At 36.5% G+C, this 21,830-nt stretch overlaps 2 protein-coding genes across 2 annotated transcripts in view; one reads left to right on the top strand and one right to left on the bottom strand.

Annotated features, from left to right (window-relative positions):
- LOC117987946 (lysophospholipid acyltransferase 7-like) overlaps positions 1–21,830 on the bottom strand; it is a 300,396-nt gene that overhangs the window by 65,402 nt on the left and 213,164 nt on the right. The window lies entirely within an intron of this gene.
- On the top strand, positions 413–19,988 carry LOC117987729 (uncharacterized). Its single transcript, XM_069502719.1, has 20 exons — positions 413–476; positions 684–850; positions 927–1,101; positions 1,192–1,384; positions 1,825–1,997; positions 2,588–2,826; positions 3,458–3,557; positions 3,939–4,126; positions 4,766–4,873; positions 6,462–6,628; positions 7,665–7,911; positions 9,848–10,010; positions 10,735–10,933; positions 14,171–14,349; positions 15,313–15,551; positions 16,228–16,321; positions 16,853–17,040; positions 17,237–17,344; positions 18,406–18,572; positions 19,459–19,988. Exons 1-20 carry the CDS (start codon positions 464–466, stop codon positions 19,685–19,687), a joined length of 3,336 nt encoding a protein of 1,111 aa, XP_069358820.1. The 5' UTR covers positions 413–463; the 3' UTR covers positions 19,688–19,988.

Raw genomic sequence — 21,830 nt, 5'->3', positions numbered from 1 at the left:
GACCTAGTGGAATTTTTTCAAATAATAAATATTGATATGTCATTTATTTATTGATGACGCTTTACCTAGGTATAACTGTACAATAACTACAGATTATACACTCAGTAGGTAAATACCTATTTAAGATATTAGATAACGATTTGTTACTTTAACTAACAGTATTGTTGCATCCTATTTCTTCCATCATTTCTTGCTTCATTATTATTCTTAAAACATTGCTAAAGAACCTTTTGCATTTTTACTGCTAATAAAAAAGACAGAAAATTGGAAATCGAATCGAAACGTGATCGACGTTGATACATAATGTAGTACCTGTCATTGAAAACCTTTAAAAGAATGGCTTCCGAAAATTGGCCAATTTGCCGTTCAAACTTATTTTCACGAATAAAAGATGATTTATAAACCTTGTTACTTTGCCAATTTTGAATTTCATTTTCTCGTTAACCTGAATCCAGTTTGCGCAATGGAGAAAGCAGGTCTTGTTGCTTTTTTCTTATTTTTAAGTGTCGTCTCTTCAGAGATTGCCATAGAAGCAAACTTGGCTGCAGAAATTATAAGCTCTTTAGAAAAACCGTCATCTGTTATTGTAGCTGTAACTTGCTGGTCATCCTGTAAGAAATATATAGGAAGTAATAAATCAATTACATTTGAGGTCGAATCTACTTTATTATTTTTCTTCGCAGACGTAAAAGTGCAACTGTATTCGGTCTTGGCAGGAAAAAATGTGTCTCAACAAAATTTAGTAGAATTTGTAGATCCAGGCGATATGCCCAAAAATTTAGAAGATAAACAGCACCTTATGTTTTTAGCTGACGTTAGTTGTCCGGATGCCTTAAATTCATTGAAAATGGTAGGTACCTATTTTTTTTTTCTTGTTTTTTTTAAACACTAAATAGATATTGAATTTTTCCAAAAACAAATTACAGTACAGTGAAGAAAAAATGTTTGCTGCGCCTTTTCGTTGGATACTAATTGGTCTTAATGCAGTCGATTCTGAAAAAAATGATATTCTGAAAAATTTCGAAAATGTTGATTTTTTTGTTGACTCAGAAGTTATTATCATACACCAGTTAAACAATTTATGCTACGTAATGTATTATAGTAAGTTTGTTTAGTAGATAATGTATTGTATTATCTATACCTATAATGTTATGTTGTGTAAAGTTTAATAATTTTATCTACTTATTACAGTTTACAAAATCGACCTAGAAAGTTCTTGGAAAAAAGAATATTACGGCTTCTGGAACAAAAGTCATGGTTTCCAAAAATCTAAAAACTTGACAAAAATTACCGCTCTACGAAGAATTAATTTGGAAAACTATGAAATCAAAATTTGTTACGTGTTAACCGATTACGACAGTATTAATCATTTGACTGATGAAGTGTAAGAATTTTAAATACTTATCTCAACGAATACGTTTTAGCAGGCTTGCCTTTGAGACTCAGGGCCTAATGGTCACCGGTCATGATTTTATTTATAAGTAGGTACTTACTGTGTGAACTGTGATATCCTTGCGTCAAGGGTCCCAAAAGCTGGCGCTTTTTAGCCTAAAATCTCGAGGGAAAATAAATAGGTTACGACTTAAAATTCCTATTTTTACTCATGTGAAATAGGACCAGTGTCCTGTATCTATATTTTCTTTAAAACAATTATTTATATTTTGTAGAAGTAGGTTATTTTTGTAACTATTTAATTTGTTTGGAATTTAATTTATTACTAAACGCAATAATTAAAACGTCATAACAATCACTGAAAATTCTGTAAACAAAACTCGAAATCATTAATTAACTTTTAATGATTTCAAATAAATAAGTTTTAAATAGGAATGACCACATAGACACAATAACAAAGGTAAACTTCCCAACAACGAATCAGCTGCTGGATTTCCTGAAGGCTGGTAGAAAGTATCTTTACACAGAGACCTGGGGCTACCGTCGCAATAACTCTTGGAGTGGCATGACTGGCTACTTGGTAAGAGAAGAGGTGGAGATCGGAGGTAAATAAGTAATTATTACTATACCTACTATAAGTACATTTCTATTCGCAAAGACAGGCGTTCAATCCCGGGCACCTTTCTTTTCGGAGGTATTAGGGTACCTGTCCACTGAAGCGGAGAGGAGCGGAGATGTACTGAGCAAACCAATCAGATTGTCGGTAAATAACGTGATAATTTTATTCAGTCATCTGACAAAACTCTGATTGGTCAAAACTCAACTATACAAATCTCCGCTCCGCTTTGCTTCAGTGGACAGGCACCCTAAGGGTTTTTTAAGCAATTATTAAATAAGTATCACTTACTTTAACGGTGAAGGAAAACGTCGTGAGGAAACCTACATGCCTAAGACTTCTTCATGTTATCTAAGGTGTGTGAAGTGTGCCAATCTACACTGGGGGGCAAGGAGACCCGAGCTCAATAGTGGACTGGCGATGGGTTGATCATGATGACACTATACCTACATAACTTGGAGTGTAATTATTTGTAAGATGATGTAGAACAATGAGCAAGCTGGCTGAAACCGGCTTTGAGGTACGGAACCCTAAAACAGGTGTGTAAATCATGAATGAAGTAACGTGTCACTGTTTCAGGATCACCAATGTTTCTTACATCAGAGCGTTTATCCGTAGTGGAATACATTTCAAGTCCGACACCGACTCGCTCTAAATTCGTGTTTCAACAACCAAAACTTTCATATGAAAATAATTTGTTCTTATTGTCTTTCAAATTTTCCTTATGGGTTGGTTCTGGTGTTTTGTTAGTTTTAATTTTTTTGGTCCTATGCATCGTTGCTTTTTGGGAATGGAAACGGACAAAGCATTGCATATCGGTAAGATTGTATATTTATCAGCTTATATGTTACTAGCTTATGCCCGCGACTTCCTCCGCGTGGACTACACAAATTTCAAACCCCTAGGGATTGAATTTTCAAAAATCCTTTCTTAGCGGATGCCTACGTCATAATAGCTATCTGCATGCCAAATTTCAGCCTGATACGTAAATAGTAGTTTGAGCTGTGCTTTGATAGATCAGTCACTCTCTCAGTCAGTCACCTTTTCCTTTTACATATTATTTAGATTCAATAGTTCTCGCTTGAATGTATTATGATTTTTAGATATTTACTAAAACTTATTTAACCGAATTACCTTTATCTATCACTTTAACAAAGATGCTCTTTTATTCTTATTTATCATAATACTGGATGATGTCCACGTGGATTTAGGGTTTTTAAAAATCCCGTGGGAACTTTTAATTTTTCGGGATAAAAATTGAAGCTTTATTCTTCCCCAGGACGTAAGTTTACTCTGTACCTTTCATCATAATCGGCTTAACTGTTAGGCCTTGAAAAGTTAGCAGACAGACACACTTTCCCTTTTATGATATTAGTACGGATTATTATATTATTAAATACCATTCATGTACCTTTAATATTTATACAAAGTAGTTCACCATCTTTGCAGCGTACAGAGGATGCTGGCATTTTGAGACCTAACGTAATTGATGTGGGTTTGTTTGTGTTTGGAACTACATGTCAACAAGGAAGCACTGTTGAACTTAAAGGTACCTACCTACTCTAAGAATAAATGCATGTTTTACTTCTGAAACTTTAACTTTACCGACATGTTGGCTGAACCGAATGTTAGCTTCGGGCTTCATTCTAAAAGCTTCAGGAAAATACAAACTTTTTTTTTTTTAAATGAAAATATTACAATAATATCTAATTACTATATAAATCATGCATGCGTGAAATGGTGCAAGAGTACTGGTTGCATTTCAGCGCTGGTCAGCCAGGCTGATCGGAAAATGAGCCAGCCCTTCTGTCACCAGATGAGGCTATTTAATCGCGGTGAAATGTCTCGTTATTTTTTTTACCTTATTGTTACATGATTTTGGTGAATATAATATTATTATTATTTTTAATAAATCTTTCTTATTGTCCAGGGTCCTTAGGGCGCATGGTGCTGATTTTTCTATTCGTGACGGTAACATTTTTATACACGTCATACGCTGCAAACATAGTAGCTCTGCTGCAGTCAAGTTCGTCTCAAATCCGAACACTAGAGGATTTGTTACACTCAAGGATTAAGTTTGGAGTACACGACACTGTGTACAATAGATATTATTTTTCGGTAAATCTTTAACTTTTCATTTATCTTTTCACTCATAATATAAAAATTCTAATGTAGTATGAGACCCACTAACTATGGTCTTCATGGTGGTCGTTAACTATGGGCCTCATAAGAAAGCTCAGAGTCACTCGGCGGGCGATGGAGAGAGCTATGCTTGGAGTTTCTCTACGTGATCAAAATATCAGAAATGAGAAGTAACCAACATAGCTGAACGGGTTGCGAAGCTGAAGTGGCAATGGGCAGGGCTCATAGTTCGTAAAACCGACAGATCGCTCCCAAGGTGCTGAAATGGCGACCTCGCATCGGAAGACGCAGCGTTGAAAAAACCCCCACTAGGTGTGACGACATCAGACGAGTCGCAGGGAGCCGCTGGATCCAGGCGGCGCAAGACCGTGGCGTGTGGAAGTCCCTATAAGAGATCTATGTCCAGCTGTGGACGTCTATCGTCGATGATGATGATGATGTGACCTACGGCACTTGAAGCATATACCTAAATAGTGTTACATGTGTGTGTGCACCATAGTAGTAGTGCACCATACTTATTTTTATTATTATTTAGGCGTCCATGTAAAATTAGCACGGATTACTATATCACATATTACCTTTGTAAATTTGAGAATAAAATATGTTTGATTTCAGACAGAAACGGAACCCGTGCGACGAGCTATTTATGAAACCAAAGTGGCTCCTCCTGGAACGGAACCACGGTTCATAAGCATGGAAGAAGGAGTCAAGGAAATTCAAAAGGTTTACACTGTAAAATTTTGCATTTTTTATATACCTAATAGGTACTCTACTCATTGGTACCGACGATATTACGATATTCCTAAATTCATTCATATCTGTCGATCATCCTATGAATATGAACATATGTACCTATTAGGTAGGTAATAGGTATGTCATGAACATTTTATATTGAAGCTCTCTTGAAGAGAATAAAGCTTTTGTATACTTTTTTCACTTTACTTCAAGACGTTCTTTTTTCGTTGAGTCTTTTTGTTCTATAATACTTGATCAAATCAGAAATGAGAAGATCCGTGGAAAAACCAGAATACCCGATATAGCTTATAACGGATTACGAAACTGAAGTGACAGGGCACATACTTAGTTCGAATTTGGAATAGTTCTATGTAGAGTTTGGCATAGTTCGATATTGGAATGGCAACCTCGCATCGGACAGCGCAGGTAAATTCCCTATTAGGTGGAAGATGAAATCAAACGAGTTGGAGCCTGCGAGGCCGCTGGATCCAAGCGCCGCTGCTAGACCGCGTTGTGTGGAAGTTGGCATGCCTGTCAGCAGTCGTTGAGGCGAACCATATTGTCTGCTGCTAAACTCTGTCTGTACCTTGCAAAATAAAGAATTCGAATTTGAAGTCTAGCATTGAATGAAGACGCGGCGCCGACGCGGACGGTACACGGACCACATTATTAAGTATTATTATTATACATATTATTATTTGGTGCAATCAACATATAAATGTAGGCTTATACATTTGCAACTTATGATCTTCCTGTTAACTGAAGTACCTATCTCATAGATTAATTTTGCAAATCAAGTAAGTCGGTATATAACAAACTGCCAGTTGGCCATTCCCAAAAACGAGTTATTTGTAGGTAGACTGATTTAATGTCATGAGGAATGTATAACGGTTTTCCTCAAGTTTTATTAGATTAATATGACCTAGATTTTAGATTTGAAATGATAGACCGTACCTAATTATGTCATTTAGTTTATTAAGCAATTTGAATTAGACGTAATTATTATTTAAGTTATTAATTTATCCGGTATTGCTAGACTAGCTTTAACCGTTGGGCCTGGCTTAGGTTTAAATAATTATTTATTTTAAACATAGATAATAATATTGAATCGAACGAATTAAAGTAACAAAAAACTTTCTTTCTTTAAAAATACTAAGGTTAGATTTCAGGCGCCCCGCCGCCGCGCCGCCGCGCCGCCGCAGAACCTGGCGTGGGGAAGTCCCTACAAGAGACATATGATTATGATAAGATAATACTTTTTCCTCTAAGTACTTAAGTAGGTACCTTTAGGGTTATTTTATCCCTGAGGTGACTTTTAGGATTTCGTTTAAATTCCACGTCTACTTAAATCTGGGAATGGGTATAGATTTACAGATATACCTACCTACCTACTTATTTAAATGCTAGTAGGTAAATAAATATTACCTACTGAATTTTTGATTTTGATTATTCTATGTATGACTTATATTTTTTAAATAGGTATTTCAATCAATCAACCTGTTTGGAACTTAGGCGTTCTCGGTGGTGCCGAGAGATTCGGGAACGCCTATGAATTTGTGTCATTTATTTTGTTCAGGGACTTTTCGCTTTTCACATGGAAACTGGCGTGGGATACAAGTTTGTAGGAAAATATTTTGAAGAAGGAGAAAAGTGTGGCCTCAAAGAGATACAATATTTGCGTGTTATCGATCCATGGCTCGCTGTAAGGAAAAACACGCCTTTTATGGAAATGTTTAAAATTGGGTAAGCACTAAACAGAGCAATAATAATTATAGATATAATATCCATACTATAATTATATAAATGCGAAAGTGTCTGTCTGCTAGCCTTTTACGCCCATCCGTTTAAAACCGATTTTGACGAAATTTGGTACAGAGATAGCTGGCATCCCGGAGAAGGACATAGGACTTTATCCCACAAAATAAAGAGTTCCCATGGTGTGGAGTTTTAAAAACCTAAATTCACGCGGATGAAATCGCGGGCATCATCTAGTATTTAATAATAACGACATATCCCAACGACTCGTAAATCTGTAGTTGTACCTGACAAGCTGGTCTGGTTTGCTGAGTCGCTACCAAAGCTTCGGACCACCTATACCTACCTATATTATAAACGTTTGGGTCTCAATGCGCTAGAGCGGTAACTAAGTAAGTAGTTAGCCTGCACTGGAAAGTAAGGTATCAGAAGGTCCCTCAGTTGTTGAACTGACGATATCAAACGAGTGACAGAGTCACTGAATACAAGCGCATACTCATTGACATGCGCCATAATACCGTAGAGTGGAAATCCCACCCTTCTTCAAGGACCTAAAATTATGTCCAGCCGTTGGCGTTCTTTGATCGACGACGTTGAATTAAATAGTTAACAATTCGTGAGTTAACACAACTCAATTATATCCTCATTTAAATTGCTAGAAAAAATTACGGTAACCACTAACCACGTTTTAGCAAAAAGTTTTTTTGCGAACAAGGTTTTCCTTATGGAAAATGAATGGTCACGAAAAAGTAGTCTAATAGTATATTTTTTATAGTTACTAGCAACAGCCTGCGGCTTTGCACGGCGAAAATATAAACCTCTTTATTCCCTATCCTATGGGAATTTCAAACAATCTGACCTTATTCCTTGTCTACATTATAGAGAGGTTCCAGTGTGCAAAATTTCAGCTTTATAGCTTTATATAGGCTAGAGTTTGAGTTGGGAGTTAATGAATCAATCAGTGAGACAGGACTTGTCTTTTTATACAATTTAGAATAATATTACCTACACAAATTGTTCACAGGACAAAACGTCTGCAAGAACATGGGTTACAGCAACGAGAAAACCATCTGCTTTACGAAAAACGACCTAAATGTTCAGGGAGACAGGCTAATTTTGTATCTGTGAGCATGGTCGACTGCTATCCAGCTTTGTTGGTGCTATCCTATGGAGCCTTGATAGCTTTGATTATAGCTTTGTTAGAACTAATATATAATAGACGATATCAAATTGAAGATATGATTATAAATCAAGGAGCAACGCGTCGTCATACTCTTACTTAATTTTCAGCACTTTTCAGGTTAAGTGCAAAAGTACTAGGTACCTCGTACTTAAAAAAGTTACTTTCTTGACATTAAAATACAAAAATAGTAAAGTAGGTAGAGCTATTATAAGTTACTAGTAAAGGCATCAATGTAAGAAATTATTTTAAAAATAAACGATTGCTAATTATATTGTAAGTTTTTGGTTTGCTTATTTTACCCTTCTATTAATCTAGGACCGATGACAAATAGATAATTTTTAGTAGGCTTCATGCTCTTCTGGTTATTATAGAAATTGTAGGAGAATGATTTTTTATTCAAATGGACTTTTCCTTTTGAATCGTCAAAAGAACCTACCTACCACGAATTGTTCGGTATGAATAAAAATTCATTTTCATGGTTTAACCTTTTTGTAAATGATGATGGCCTAACTTAAAAGCGAGCTTTTCATTAAATCTAGTCTAGTAGTTAAGTAGACAGTACGTTGTTTAGTACACGTATTCTATTGTCTACCATTAAAACCATACGATTAGCAATAATTACGTAAAGACAAAGACCGCCTGTATGATTAGCTAATGAATAGGTTAAAACTAGCACTTATTGTGTAAAAGCCTATGAATCGATAATACAGATAGGGGCTTAAATATCCCTTGCTCTTGCAAACATGTCACTATGACAAAAAACTAAATCAAAGTAACTCTGTATTTTTTTTTATGATGATGAATATCTTTGTAGTTTTTGTAGCAGCTACCGAATTTGTACGAATAAATGGTCAGGATTTTAATTATGAAGTCCAAATGATAAGTGATGTAATAGATTCGTATGATCGACCAACTAGTGTTCTTGTTTATGACTGTTGGAAAGCACGTAAGATATTAATTGATGTTTTTGTTTTTCAAAGTCTTATATCAAAAACTCCAGAAGTAAATGGTCCAAAATCCCTGAACCGCCAGACGTTACTTATTTTCTGAGAAACAATAAATGTGGGATAGTGTCATCATCATGATTAACCTATCGCCGGCTCACTACAGAGCACGGGTCTCCTCTCAGAGTGAGAAGCCGTAGTCTACGCTGGCCAAGTGCGGATTGGCATACTTCACACACCTTTGGGAACATTATGGAGAACTCTCAGGCATGCAGGTTTCCTTACGATATATGTTTTCCTTTACCTTTACCTTTAAAGCAAGTAATATTTTAATTATTTAAAAACGCGCATAACTCCGAAAAGTTAGAGGGGCGTGCCCGGGATCGAACCTCGACCTCTGATTAGGAAGCGGACGTCCTATACCACTAGGATATCATAGCTATTGAAAACTTTTATTGTAATTTCAACATTATCTACCTACACACATCTGCTAGCTTTTGCCAAAGGCTTTTTAACGGTTTCAGCTGCTACAAGTAGGTACCCACGTAAAAACATTAATCACTTTTGTTAAAGATTTTTATGTTGGTAGGTACGTTTTAGAGAGAGCTAGCAGATCCTAGCAACTCATGTTAGTTCCCTACCACAGAATAATAGCAGTAACTCCTCCGACATCAAATGGTCTCTACCTATCGTCTCTGATGTCGATCCAGCGAGTGTTTTTTTTTAAGTTTTACTAGCAAAGTTATTTTATTCTTTGAAGCAAAGAAGATGGAGCTCGTTAGTAAATTGGCTGATGTGCAGCGACCGAAAGCTATTCAATTCATTCAAAATTTTGAAAACTTAGAGAATTCAGCTGAAACAAAAGATTTGATGATTATAGCCGATTTGAATTGTTCAACCGCGAAGAGTTTTTTAAATCAGGTAAATAATAATTTATTAAAAACTACTCAAAGACCAATTGGAACATAATAATCATGTAGATTTTTTTTAGCATAAGTAGATACCTACTTACCTAGGTACCTACTTAATATAAAATATACTATATTTTTATTTATTAATTTGATCTTGTTCTGTATTCAGGCAAATGCTACAAGAAAATTTCGCAATCCATACCGTTGGTTATTTATTGGTGAAAATCCCGGCAAAAATAAAATTCTTAATGATTTGGATGATCTCAGTATTTTACTTGATTCCGAAGTAATTTTATCTCAAAAGGATGGCAACCATTTTTCCTTGAATTTGGGTAGGTTCCTATCATCGTCTTGGCTAAGTGGTCGAATGTAAATAAGTATGCAAACACATTAACAATATTTGTAGATATTAAGTGAATTTATGACAATTGAATTAACTGTTCTTGGTGCTCATTGGTCCAAAGTATGAACTTTATGTGGTAGGTAAAAGTAGTTACACATGGCATAAAGACAATTTTTTTTTCATAAATTGACGTGAACTAAGTATACAAGTATAAGACAATGTGGCATTTTTATTGAGCAGTACCTACCTAAATATTAGCACTTAATTTGGCGATTGAAAAATCAGCCCTAAGTTAAAATACAACTTAGGACGGTTTTTCAATCGCCAAATTATAGGTAGGTACCCACTTTACCTTCTAAACTGACGAACCTTTTGACAGATTTCCAATACAAAAAAAATGACATTAAGTACGTATAAAACCTACCTAATTATTATACTTAATCATAATAATTTACCTACCTATTTTTTTTAATCATGCCGAAACACTTTCTGCATAAATTTACGTGCCTAATACTAAAAAACTTTTATTAATAAGTTGTTTAATATTTTTATGTTAACCTTTACTACCTCACTAACATATTATACCTACCCAATATTAATTCTTAACATAAGGAAGTGATGTGTACCTATAGCAGAGATAATTTACAATACAATATTATAAACTAAGAACTTCTACGCCTACTTCTATTCTATTAAGTACCTACTTTTTATAGTTTACAAATTAAAATCCAACTCGTATGACTGGAAATTAGAAACCTTTGGTACATGGATGTCAAGTGGATTAAATAAATCGAAAAATATGGGCACTTCAATAACTATAAGACGAAAAAATTTAGAAGGTATGCCCATAGGTATATCTGTGGTTGCAAGCTCAGAGGACACACAAAAAGATGCCTTGACGTTTAATCTCAAGTAAGTACCTACACGAGAAACAACTAGTTTTTGGTATAGTTCTCTAAACAAGGTCTCTGTATGGTACAACCACCCACCCTCCCGATACGATACAATATGTAGAAGAGGCAGTAGATATGTATGCACCACGACCATAAACTCTCCAAAACGCACGTTTCACTCCGGTACTGGGACAACCTAAGGAGATGTAGACTCACATAAAGACTACCTATCTACCGCAAAATAACGCCTATTTCTATCCAACTTTCAACGTAAGTAAAGAAATATGTATTTCGCGCAAATTTTCAAAATTTCCATGTTATGTTTATGCATTAATATTTACAGCCTACGCATGGGAAGTTTAGAAGTGAGGCGCCTGATATCAGTTTAGTATTGGTTTAGTACATCTTAAACTAGACTTTCCTACTCACCATAAAATTTTATTTTGTGTCCGCAACTTGCCTCCAAGGGCGGATCCAGCTTTGGTGCCAGGGTTAGGTGCCAGGGGCCCCGATTACCAACTCGACCTCTTGCGACAGGTCGAGTTGGTAATCGGGGTATGACGAGCGGGGGTTGGGGGGGGGGGGGGACGCCCCGCACACCCGCACGCAGGGCCGTCTTTAACCTATTGGAGGCCCTGGGCACATTAGAATAACGGGGCCCCTATGACAGAGTAGGTACTATTTTCTTGGAATAGGCAAAGAAAGCAGATAAGTCACGTTCTAGACGTATTATAAATGCGAATGTTTCTATCTATCTGTTAGCTTTTCAAAGTTCATATTCTAAATCAAAATTTGGTACTATTCAGAGATTGTTTACACTCGGAAACGGCATCTCACGGAAGTTTTAAAAAACTAAATATATATATAGACGAAGTTGCGGGTATCAATCAATATAAAGTAAAAGCGCGAGCGAAGCGAGCGCGAAATTTTTCATATATTTACGAAAAAATCATAAGGTAGCTACTAATATTATAAATGCGAAAGCGTGTCTATCTACTTATCTGTTACCATTTGACGGTCTATCTTTTTGACCAGGTACTACACAGAGAAAGCTTTCATCCCGGAAACCTGCATAACTTTTTAGGCGGAAAATCAAAGAGTTCCTACGGTTTTTTGAAAACCTAAATCAATGCGGACAAGGTTGCGGGTGGGCAACAACTAATACAGAGCAAAAGCGCGAGCGAAGCGAGCGCGAAATTTTCTGTCTGTCTATCATCTTGTTAGGTACTTTTTCACGGCTAAATGTAGGTAGGTAGGTACTACTCAGTGATAGCTTGCATCTCGGAAGGAATTTTTAATCGTAGTGAACAGAACGTGCGAGCGAAGCGAGCGCAAAATTTATGACATTATTTACAAAAAAAGAAAAGATAAATGTCAGAAATATTGTATTACGATATAGATAAATGCCAGAAGTTTTGTACTAAAAACTATAAAGTCATCTGTTGTATAAAGAATAGTTCTATTATCTTTAGGGGTCCCCAGATGCAACGAGCGCTTGGATAATAAAAACTTTACTATAAATAATAAACGTAAAGGACCAATCCGACCAATACATTACAGGTATATAATACATATTATTTTTTAATAAAATCTAGGTATATAAAAAACATTATGTTTAACAATTTTAATTAGTGGTCCACCTAGGTCCTGGACGCAGCCCAGGGGGGGGTCATGACCCCCATGACCCCCCCCCCCTGGATCCGCCCTTGCTTGCCTCATGGTTTTGCCGAAGCCCAGGAATTATTATGCGGCGAAAAGGCAAATATTATAATAGGTAATACTCATCTATCTATATAGGAAAGTACAAAGTAAGCAGTATAATCATATTTACCAGCTGTCCTTTACTCAATAATTCACCAAATAAAACTGTCAATACTTACGTATCGTAATGGGTTTTAGAGAACCTACCATTTTACCATTTACCATACCTAGTACTATTAGTATTTATTATAATTTTAACCAATGATATACCAAAAGATATCTTCCTCGTAAGCAAATTCACCTTGATAATAAAATTAATTAAAATAATTACCTATTACGCTTGGTTTCACTAGCTTAAACACTACTTACACAACATCAATGATAAGGTATGTCTAGGTAGTTAGGTGTTTGATAGTGATTTCATCCGCGTGGGAACGGAAGTATCGGCAATGACCGTCTAGTAATTAATAATAATTATTTAGATATTATTATCTGTAAAATTGACTGGTTGCAATGCATAGCAATTAGGATTTGCAATAGGTAAGTAGATATATTCGGTAATAAATTAAATTATTTTTCAATTTTTAGTGTTTGTGTAACGAAGTCGGTATTTATTTATTTTGTAAAAAAATTTTATTTCACAATTTTTAGTGGCCCCATGGAATTATGCTATGACTGGTTAAAAATCTACTGTTTAATAAGTAAATATTTAACGGGAAAATGTAAAAAGCTCCTAAAGCGTCCCTATCTATCTCCAATCTCCAGTATAGAGTTAGACCTCCTCTCGATCTACGTTTTCCCGGATATTTTCTTAAGCGGACTGGTTCCCATTGTAAAATGTAAAAAAAACCCGCCAAGTGCGAGTCAGGCTCGCACTTCGAAGGTTCCGTACTACAGTCGTATTTTTTCGACATTTTAATAATTCAAAATTCAAAAACTATGATACATAAAAATAGATAAAAAATCTGTTTTAGAATGCATATTTGTCTTACACTTGATAGAGTTATCTTACTTCGAAAATTGAAAATACTAACCTAAAACTGGATTTCAACATTTAGACTCTCTAAAAAGGATCCCGAATAAGTAGACTTAGTGTGAGTGGTGTGAAAGAATAGAGAATTATTAAGTATATATTTTGTGTTCTGTCTATTAGTAGATAGATGTAGTAGGTATATTTTTCCACAACCACTAATTTTTTCTTCGCCAAATCGTGGTGACTAAATAAATCTAAGCAATAGGGCATAGTCTTCTATTCTAAATTACTGTGGTAGATACAGTGGTAGATGCATTTGACGATTCAAAACTACATGTAATAGTTTAAATTAATAAAAGGGCCGGGAGACGCAGCAGAAACAGCTGAAAACGGCAAGCGGCGCAAGTATGCCTCTTTTATCGAGATTCATTTTAATATTTTCATTAAAAAAAATTGTATAAAAATATTTTTATTTTATTTTATTTTACTTACCTATTACATAACTTACCTTTATAGTAGGTACCTGTGTCATATTATTTATTTAATAAATAAAGAATTCATCAGTTTATTTATTTAATACAGGTTGAACGTACTTCACGTAGACTTTGTATCAAAATCCAGTATCCGACAGGTGAATCCACTGTTTGACTTTATGAATGCTACGCGGGTTGTAATATTCACCGAAACCTGGGGTTATGCCGTGAATGATACTTATAATGGGATGATTGGAGACGTGCTCAAAGGAGACGCTGAATTAGGTGGTACGTAGTTATTCATTTTTAGGGTCCCGTACCTCAAAAGGAAAAAAGGAACCCTTCTGGGATCACTTCGTTGTCTATCTGTCCGTCTGTCCATCTGTATGCCGTGTCTGTCACGAAAACCTATAGGGTACCTCCCGTTGACCTAGAATCATAAAATTTGGCAGGTAGGTAGGTCTTATAGCACAAGTAAAGGAATAAATCCGAAAATCGTGGATTTGTAGTTACATCAAACAAGAAAAATCAAATGGGATATCATATGAAAGGGTTTTTTTCACCTGTATACTTATTCTAAAATAGATTTTTATTTTTCTTTATGCATAATAGTTTTTGATTTATCGTGAAAAATGTCGAAAAAAATACCCGAGTACGAAACCCTCGGTGCGCGAGTCTGACTCGTACTTGGCCGGTTTTCTTCAGATATCTGAAACCTCACGCTCGTGCGACCAGTCGCAATAATATTGGGCTGCTGTAGAGGGGGATTCCAACATCAATGGGCTGCTGCACAGGCTGCTCATTTCACTTAATTTACTACCTAATGTCATGCTATATATTTTCGGTTTAGGATAGGACAAAATAAATTGAATATGACTACGGGACCCTACATTATACGTGTTCTTACACGAACTTGGCAAGTTTTTATTCTGATATTTATTTCCGCTTATTAGAATACCTATTCTTAAATAAATAAGTTATAAGACCCAATTATTTTTTATAATTGCCCATTTTAATATTGTAACTGCCATATCGAATAAAATAGATATATGTAGGTATTTACTTTAAAAAAACTAGGAAGTAGTACAAAATTAAAATCCATTACATAGATACATTTAATAAAAAGTTAACCTTACCTAAGTAATAGGTTTTTGATAGAACAGTTAGGTATAGTTTTTAACACGTTTTTATCTCAGATTCTGGTCGGTCTGTTTGTATGGTAGGTACAAATTTTCTTATTTTTCTTTACAGGCACAGTAATATTTTTTACAAAACCAAGAATGAAAATTCTGCAGTACTTAACATGCCCATCTAGTGCCACGGTTATGTTCGTGTTTCGACAGCCATCTCTATCGTACCAGAACAATTTGTTCGTCTTGCCGTTTAAGCCAAAAGTATGGCTTTGCCTCTTCGTCGTGGTCTTTTTAGTGTTGGTCATTATTTATATAAATGCACGATGGGAAAGTATTAAGTTAGGCGACAGTGATAGCGTAAGTAAACAAAACTAATATACAAAGAAATTTTAAAGCACAATACATAAACTGGTGCGATATACACAAAGGATGGTAGACTATGGCCAAAACCCTTCTCACTCTGAGAGGAGACCCGTGCTCTGTAGTGAGCCCGGCGATGGGTTGATCATGGTGATAATGAAGACAAACTGGAAATCTTTTGGGAAAATGATACATAGGCACCCATTTTCTTCGCTTCTTACAACGTCCTCTATCTATGTTGTAGGTACCTTTCTATTTACCTATACCTACCTACTGTGCAATAGATAGGTCAATCCCAAAAAAATTTTTTGCTGGCTGGACTGCACTCGCTTGAAGAACAACTATGAATTAGCTAGTATTCTATGATATTCAATGATATCATAATTTTGACATCTTCACAGAGCACGAGTTTTGTTTCAAATAGATAACTTTATAGATAACTACGTAATTTAGTTCAATGGCTTGTTAGGCAAAGAAGCCAATGAACTACCTACTTAATTAGTTTTAAAAATAGGTCGGTGTACACCTGCCTAATATTTACCAGTGATACCATTGATTTATTAACTACGTGATACTTATAATATTATGCAGTGTAATAATTTTACTCGTATTTAAGCACCTAACTTCTAACATTTTTCTTGTCTGTCTTGTGACTACTCATCAATTTTTATAGCTTGACAAATCTTCTCTAACACTAAATACGGGTGAAATAGCAATGATGATCATCGGGGCGGTCACACAGCAAGGATCCTATACTGAATTTAAAGGTAATTAATTATGAATTAGATTTACGGTAGGGACTTTGCTCACTTAATTTTACTACTTGCCTACTTAAAGTTTTGAAAATTTTCACAGTTGCTCAGAAATTTAGTTTATCTACCGATGAAAGTTCTGTTGAAATTGGTTCAGCCGCACCCCGAATAAAAACTGAGAAAAAATAACAAAAATGTACGCAAAATCTCAGTTTTAAACTTGTCTGCGGCCCAGCGACCCAGCTGTGAGCGGGTGCGTCCTGCGGGCGGCCAGCGGGTGCGTTGCCATACTCTCCTACTACCCGCTCTCGATTAGGACGCATCCGTGCATCTTCCTTCAAATTTCTTATAAATAAGGGTTTGTCCTACATGCTGCTGGTCGCCCCGCAGGACGCACCCGCTCCCACCTGGGCCACAGACGGGTTTTTAGCTGTAGGTAGGTAGGACGTAGGTAGGTATATTGTTTATGTATATATAAGTAGTCTGCATTAGTAGAAAAATATCTATAATTATATGCAATAATATCTATAATTTTCCATTATTCAGGAACTCTAGGGCGTATAGTGATGTTCCTCGTGCTGATGCTGTTCTTATTCCTGTACACTTCATATTCTGCGAACATCGTCGCCCTGCTGCAATCGACCTCCAACGAGATCAAGACGTTGACAGATCTACTCAACTCAAAAATGGAATTGGGAGTTGAGGATACAGCATATAACAGGCACTTTTTTTCTGTAAGTTTTTGAAGCGAAGCGAATTGCATGTTTGAAATGGGTCAAAAAAGAAGTCAAATGAATAAATCTAGGTACGCGGCACCGTCTATTACCCACTGAATTGTCAAAAATCTCAATTGGTCCCCCTGTACCTACCCGAGTCTGATTAAAGCCACTTTACAGGCCATCTCTGCCACTGTAAACTCTCTACTTTCAGATAGCTACTGAACCAGTAAGAAAAGCTATCTACGAAAAGAAAATAGCACCCAGAGGCTCTAAGCCAAATTTTATGACTTTAGAAGAGGGAGTGAAGAAAATGCAAAAGGTAAATTAAACATTAAAAAAAATTTACAAAAAAAATAAAAACCGACTTCGATACACAAACACTAAAAATTGAAAAATAATTTAATTTATTACCGAATATATTATGTATACAAGAGTTAATATAGTTCCATAATAATACTTTTTGGTGCCGGTGCCAATTAGCTTTAGTAGCTGCGCGAATCGTCTAGACTTCATATGTTTATGAGACTCCTCAATGGCACCTCATTGGCACCGACCCCAAAAAATATTATTATGGAACTATATTAACTCTTGTTTACATAATATATTCGGTAATAAATTAAATTATTTTTCAATTTTTAGTGTTTGTGTATCGAAGTCGGTTTTTATTTTTTTTGTAAAAAATTTTTATTTCACAATTTTTAGTGGCCCCATGGAATTATGCTATGACTGGTTAAAAATCTACTGTTTACTAAGCTATTACACTGATCGCGAGCAATTTACTCTTATCCGTTGAGGAGTTCCAGTATCTATCTTCGAAGATGTTCATCAGATCTTCACCAAATTTAAATGGGACCAACTTTGAAGTATACCCTTTCAAACAAAAAAAGAATTTTCAAAATCGGTCCAGGCGTCTTCGAGTAATCGGGGAACATACATAAAAAATAAAAAATAAATAAAAAAGATTCCGACGAATTGAGAACCTCCTCCTTTTTTTGAAGTCGGTTAAAAATACTTACTCAATTAGTTTTTGCCGCCAATACTGTGCAGTGCTAAAGGAGTAGAGCATGGAATGAAGCTAACACATTACACAAACATACAAGTAGGTACCTAAGTAATTGTTCCGCGCAAAAACTTGTCGTTATCTCAAGAGACCTCCAAGAGCAGACAGAGCTGCAAAAGTAATAGGGTTACGCTACGCATTTTTCTATAATGAAATTTTGGGCGAATCAATTGCAATTGATGACTTCAGCAGAGGACGGAAACCACCATCTATTGTTTCATTTTCATGATGTAGCATAACCATAGCTCAAGTGGAAAACCGTGAGAGGCAGCCTAAAAGCCTGACTGATGTAAGTATCTAATCTAGGTATTATTTTGCAGGGACCCTTTGCATTTAACATGTACGGTGCCAGTGGATACAGATTCGTTGAAAAATACTTTTTAGAGCACGAAAAGTGTGGACTCCAAGAGATCCAGTACTTACAAGAGAACAAACCTTGGCTCACTTGTAAGAAGAGCTCTCCGTTCAAGGAAATATACAAGATTGGGTAATCCTTTCGTTAAATATTAACCACCACCTAGGTATTTCGTGCCGTCTCTCACATCTTCATCATCATGATCAACCCATCGCCGGCTCACTACAGAGAACGGGTCTTCTTTCAGAGTGAGAAGGGGTTTGGTCATAGTCTACCATGCTGGCCAAGTGGTTGGCAGACTTCACACATCTTTGAGAACATTATGGAGAACTTGGCATGCATGTTTCCTCACAATGTTTTCCTTCACCGTTAAAGCAAGTGATATTTAATTAAGTACTTAAAACGCACATAACTCTAAAAATTTATAGATGCATGCCCAGGATCGAACCCCCGACGTCCGATTAGGAGGCGTACGTAATAATCACTATCACCTATCTATTACCGCTTTTACCTTACAGGTGCAAAATTGCACCCTGAATTTTCACAATGTATTATGTGCTTATTAGTAAATGACTATTCAAAAGTGTCGAACATATTTTATTGAGGGTTTCATCAATGGAGTAGAAGAGTTCTACATCCAGTCCTAGACGAAATCTACTTCAGATCCTATTACCTACCTAGATAGGTAGCTATATGGGGCTGGGGGACTCGACTGCGAATCAAGGAAGGAACAAACTTATCGGAATTATAAACTCGAATTATTTTGGAAGATACTTATTAGTTAGACCCTTGTTTGCAAGATGTAGGTATAGTCCACGACAGGTTGAGATGGCAATCGGGGTATGAGGCGGGGGGACATCCCGCACATCACACGCGCTCACCCGCACCGGGTAAGCGCGGGGACTTTGCGAGTGTGCACTGTGCGGGGCGTTCCCTCCCCGATCGTAATTTCGACCTGTCGCGTACTTTATGCAGGACATCTTCCTTCCGTCTGAAACTTGTATAATAACTCTTCCAGGTTAACTAGAAATCATGAACACGGGTTAATCGACCGCGTTAATCGTATGATATTCACTAAGAAGCCGCCGTGCATAGCACATGGTGGTGTATTCGACTCGGTCAACATAACAGATTTCTACCCCGCACTGCTGATGTTGCTCTACGGGATGATCCTCGCCGTGGTGCTGTTGATCGTCGAGATACTACATTTTCATCGCTGCAGACGGGTAGTTCCACGAATAGTTTAAAATTTCAATAATATTAAATCTTACTAAGTATTACTTTACATAATATTTTGAAGCGGTGTGACTTGTGAGTTAGTATTTAGGCGTAATTTCCGGAAGTAATGACCCGATTCTTAAAATTCATTTACTGATAGATAGCTACATTATCCCCAAGTGTCTGTCTATCTATAGAATTATCTAAATTTTATGCGAGAGAAGTCACGTGGTCGTAATTTCGTAAAAAAACCGACTAAGTAGGCAGCTAAAAGTTTGACTCAGCTCAACAGTTAGTACTGAAAGTTAGGACTGAAATCAGGAAAGTGTAGTTTGAATCCCTGCACCTATTACTATTATCTAATTATCTACAGTCGTAAGTGTACTTACTCCTAGTCTAGCACAAGCTTTAAGGGGAATATTTACTTAAAAGAACCCAGACAACGGGTCCGGGTTTATTGGTTCTTGTAATTTGATACAGGTGACGCGACGCAATTCTAGTCTAGCATTTATAGTGCGCTCATTAAAATTATGTACTGGCGTATACTCCTTCAGAAGTAGGTAGACGCATGCCTCTACGCCTGCTATCTTTGGATTAATCGTGATAGTGAAATTAGTCAGGCATACACCGACCGAAACTGCACGACTTTACCTCTATGAATACCGCTCACAATAACATGTAAAAAATCTATTATGTTAACGTTGCGAAAAGATGTAAGTAATAAGTATGTATATCACGAATATAGATAGTTATGTATTGTATTGCTTCTAGGAACACGTAATGTAACCACCATAGTACATGGATGTTTGTAATAGGTAAAAGCTGTGTCTCGCCAACGCTGCAGCCAGGCAGTCTGTAATTAAGAGGGTATTTTCACATAACTGAGAAAATAATTATATCCATATGGACAAAGTAACCTAAAAAAAATTGTTTTTAATTGTCTGTGTGATCCCAGACAACAGAAAAATATTAAAACCACTGTCTCCTTAGCAATTTTTGATTATAATCTTGAAAGTGAATTAGGTGAAACCCAGGGAGAGCGCATCTGATCAATACAAACTTATTTTGCTATAGTCTACTAAACCAGATAAATCTGTAAGTATGGTAGGATAGGTACGACGTGTGGCACCATCGATATAAATGACAAGATATGGTCAAGCGAACAATTTTTTTCACGATTTAGAAACCAAACAAATCAGCGCCACCTCTTAGATACTAATGAACGACTCGTTTAAAATCCAGACGTCACTAAGGATGCATTGGTGCTGAAGCACCAATGAGTCCGTGCCATTTTGTTTGTTCAATAACCCTGTCCATACGAAGTAATATATAAGTCAACTAGCTTAATGCTCGCGACTTCGTCCGCGTGGACTACACAAATTTCAAAACCCTATTTCACCCCCTTAGGGGTTGAATTTTCAAAAATCCTTTCTTAGCGGATGCCTACGTCATAATAGCAATCTGCATGCCAAATTTCAGCCCGATCCCTTCAGTAGTTTGAGCTGTGCGTTGATAGATCAGTCAGTCAGTCAGTCAGTCACCTTTTCCTTTTATATATTTAGATGTGTGGCACTAAATAAATTATGTACCGCTCGCCAAACAAAAATGTACGACTTGCAACCAAAGAGACATGGCTCAAAGGATCCATCGAATGTGAGAACACCTGACGCATTCCGTTAGCAAGACAAGTTGTCTGGAGGTAATTGCTTGGCAATCGATTACGTACAGATGGTTGAGGCGGGCGCGGGTGTCGGTGAAACGGCTATTATACCCGTCGGACAGTGCCCCTTGACTGGACTGGACTTCGACTTGCCACCGGTACTAAGAACTGCAGGGCTAGCACGGAAGCTCTGATTAACATTACGACTCTCGCAATTACTTCTACTGGCTGAATTTAAGGTTCTATTACGAATAGCTACCACCCGTAGCAACTTAGGTATTATATAGGTTCTGGGATACCATTACCCTGTTTCACTTCGACCGTCTCCGATCCATTGTGTTTGCTACCACTTAAAGATTAATATTTAACGATTCAAAAGTACTTGTAAAAGTTTAATTGAATAAAAAATATTTTTATTTTATTTTATTACTAGCTGATGCCCGCGGCTTCGTACGCGAGCATTTTGGTTTTCAAAAATCCCGTGGGAATTCTTTGATTTCTCGGGACAAAAG

Source organism: Maniola hyperantus, chromosome 13 (assembly GCF_902806685.2).
Source record: "Maniola hyperantus chromosome 13, iAphHyp1.2, whole genome shotgun sequence".
In the NCBI taxonomy this organism is placed as follows: Eukaryota; Metazoa; Arthropoda; class Insecta; order Lepidoptera; family Nymphalidae; genus Maniola; species Maniola hyperantus.
The sequence above is the reverse complement of the archived record's forward strand: the minus strand, read 5'-3'. Positions and strand labels throughout refer to the sequence as shown.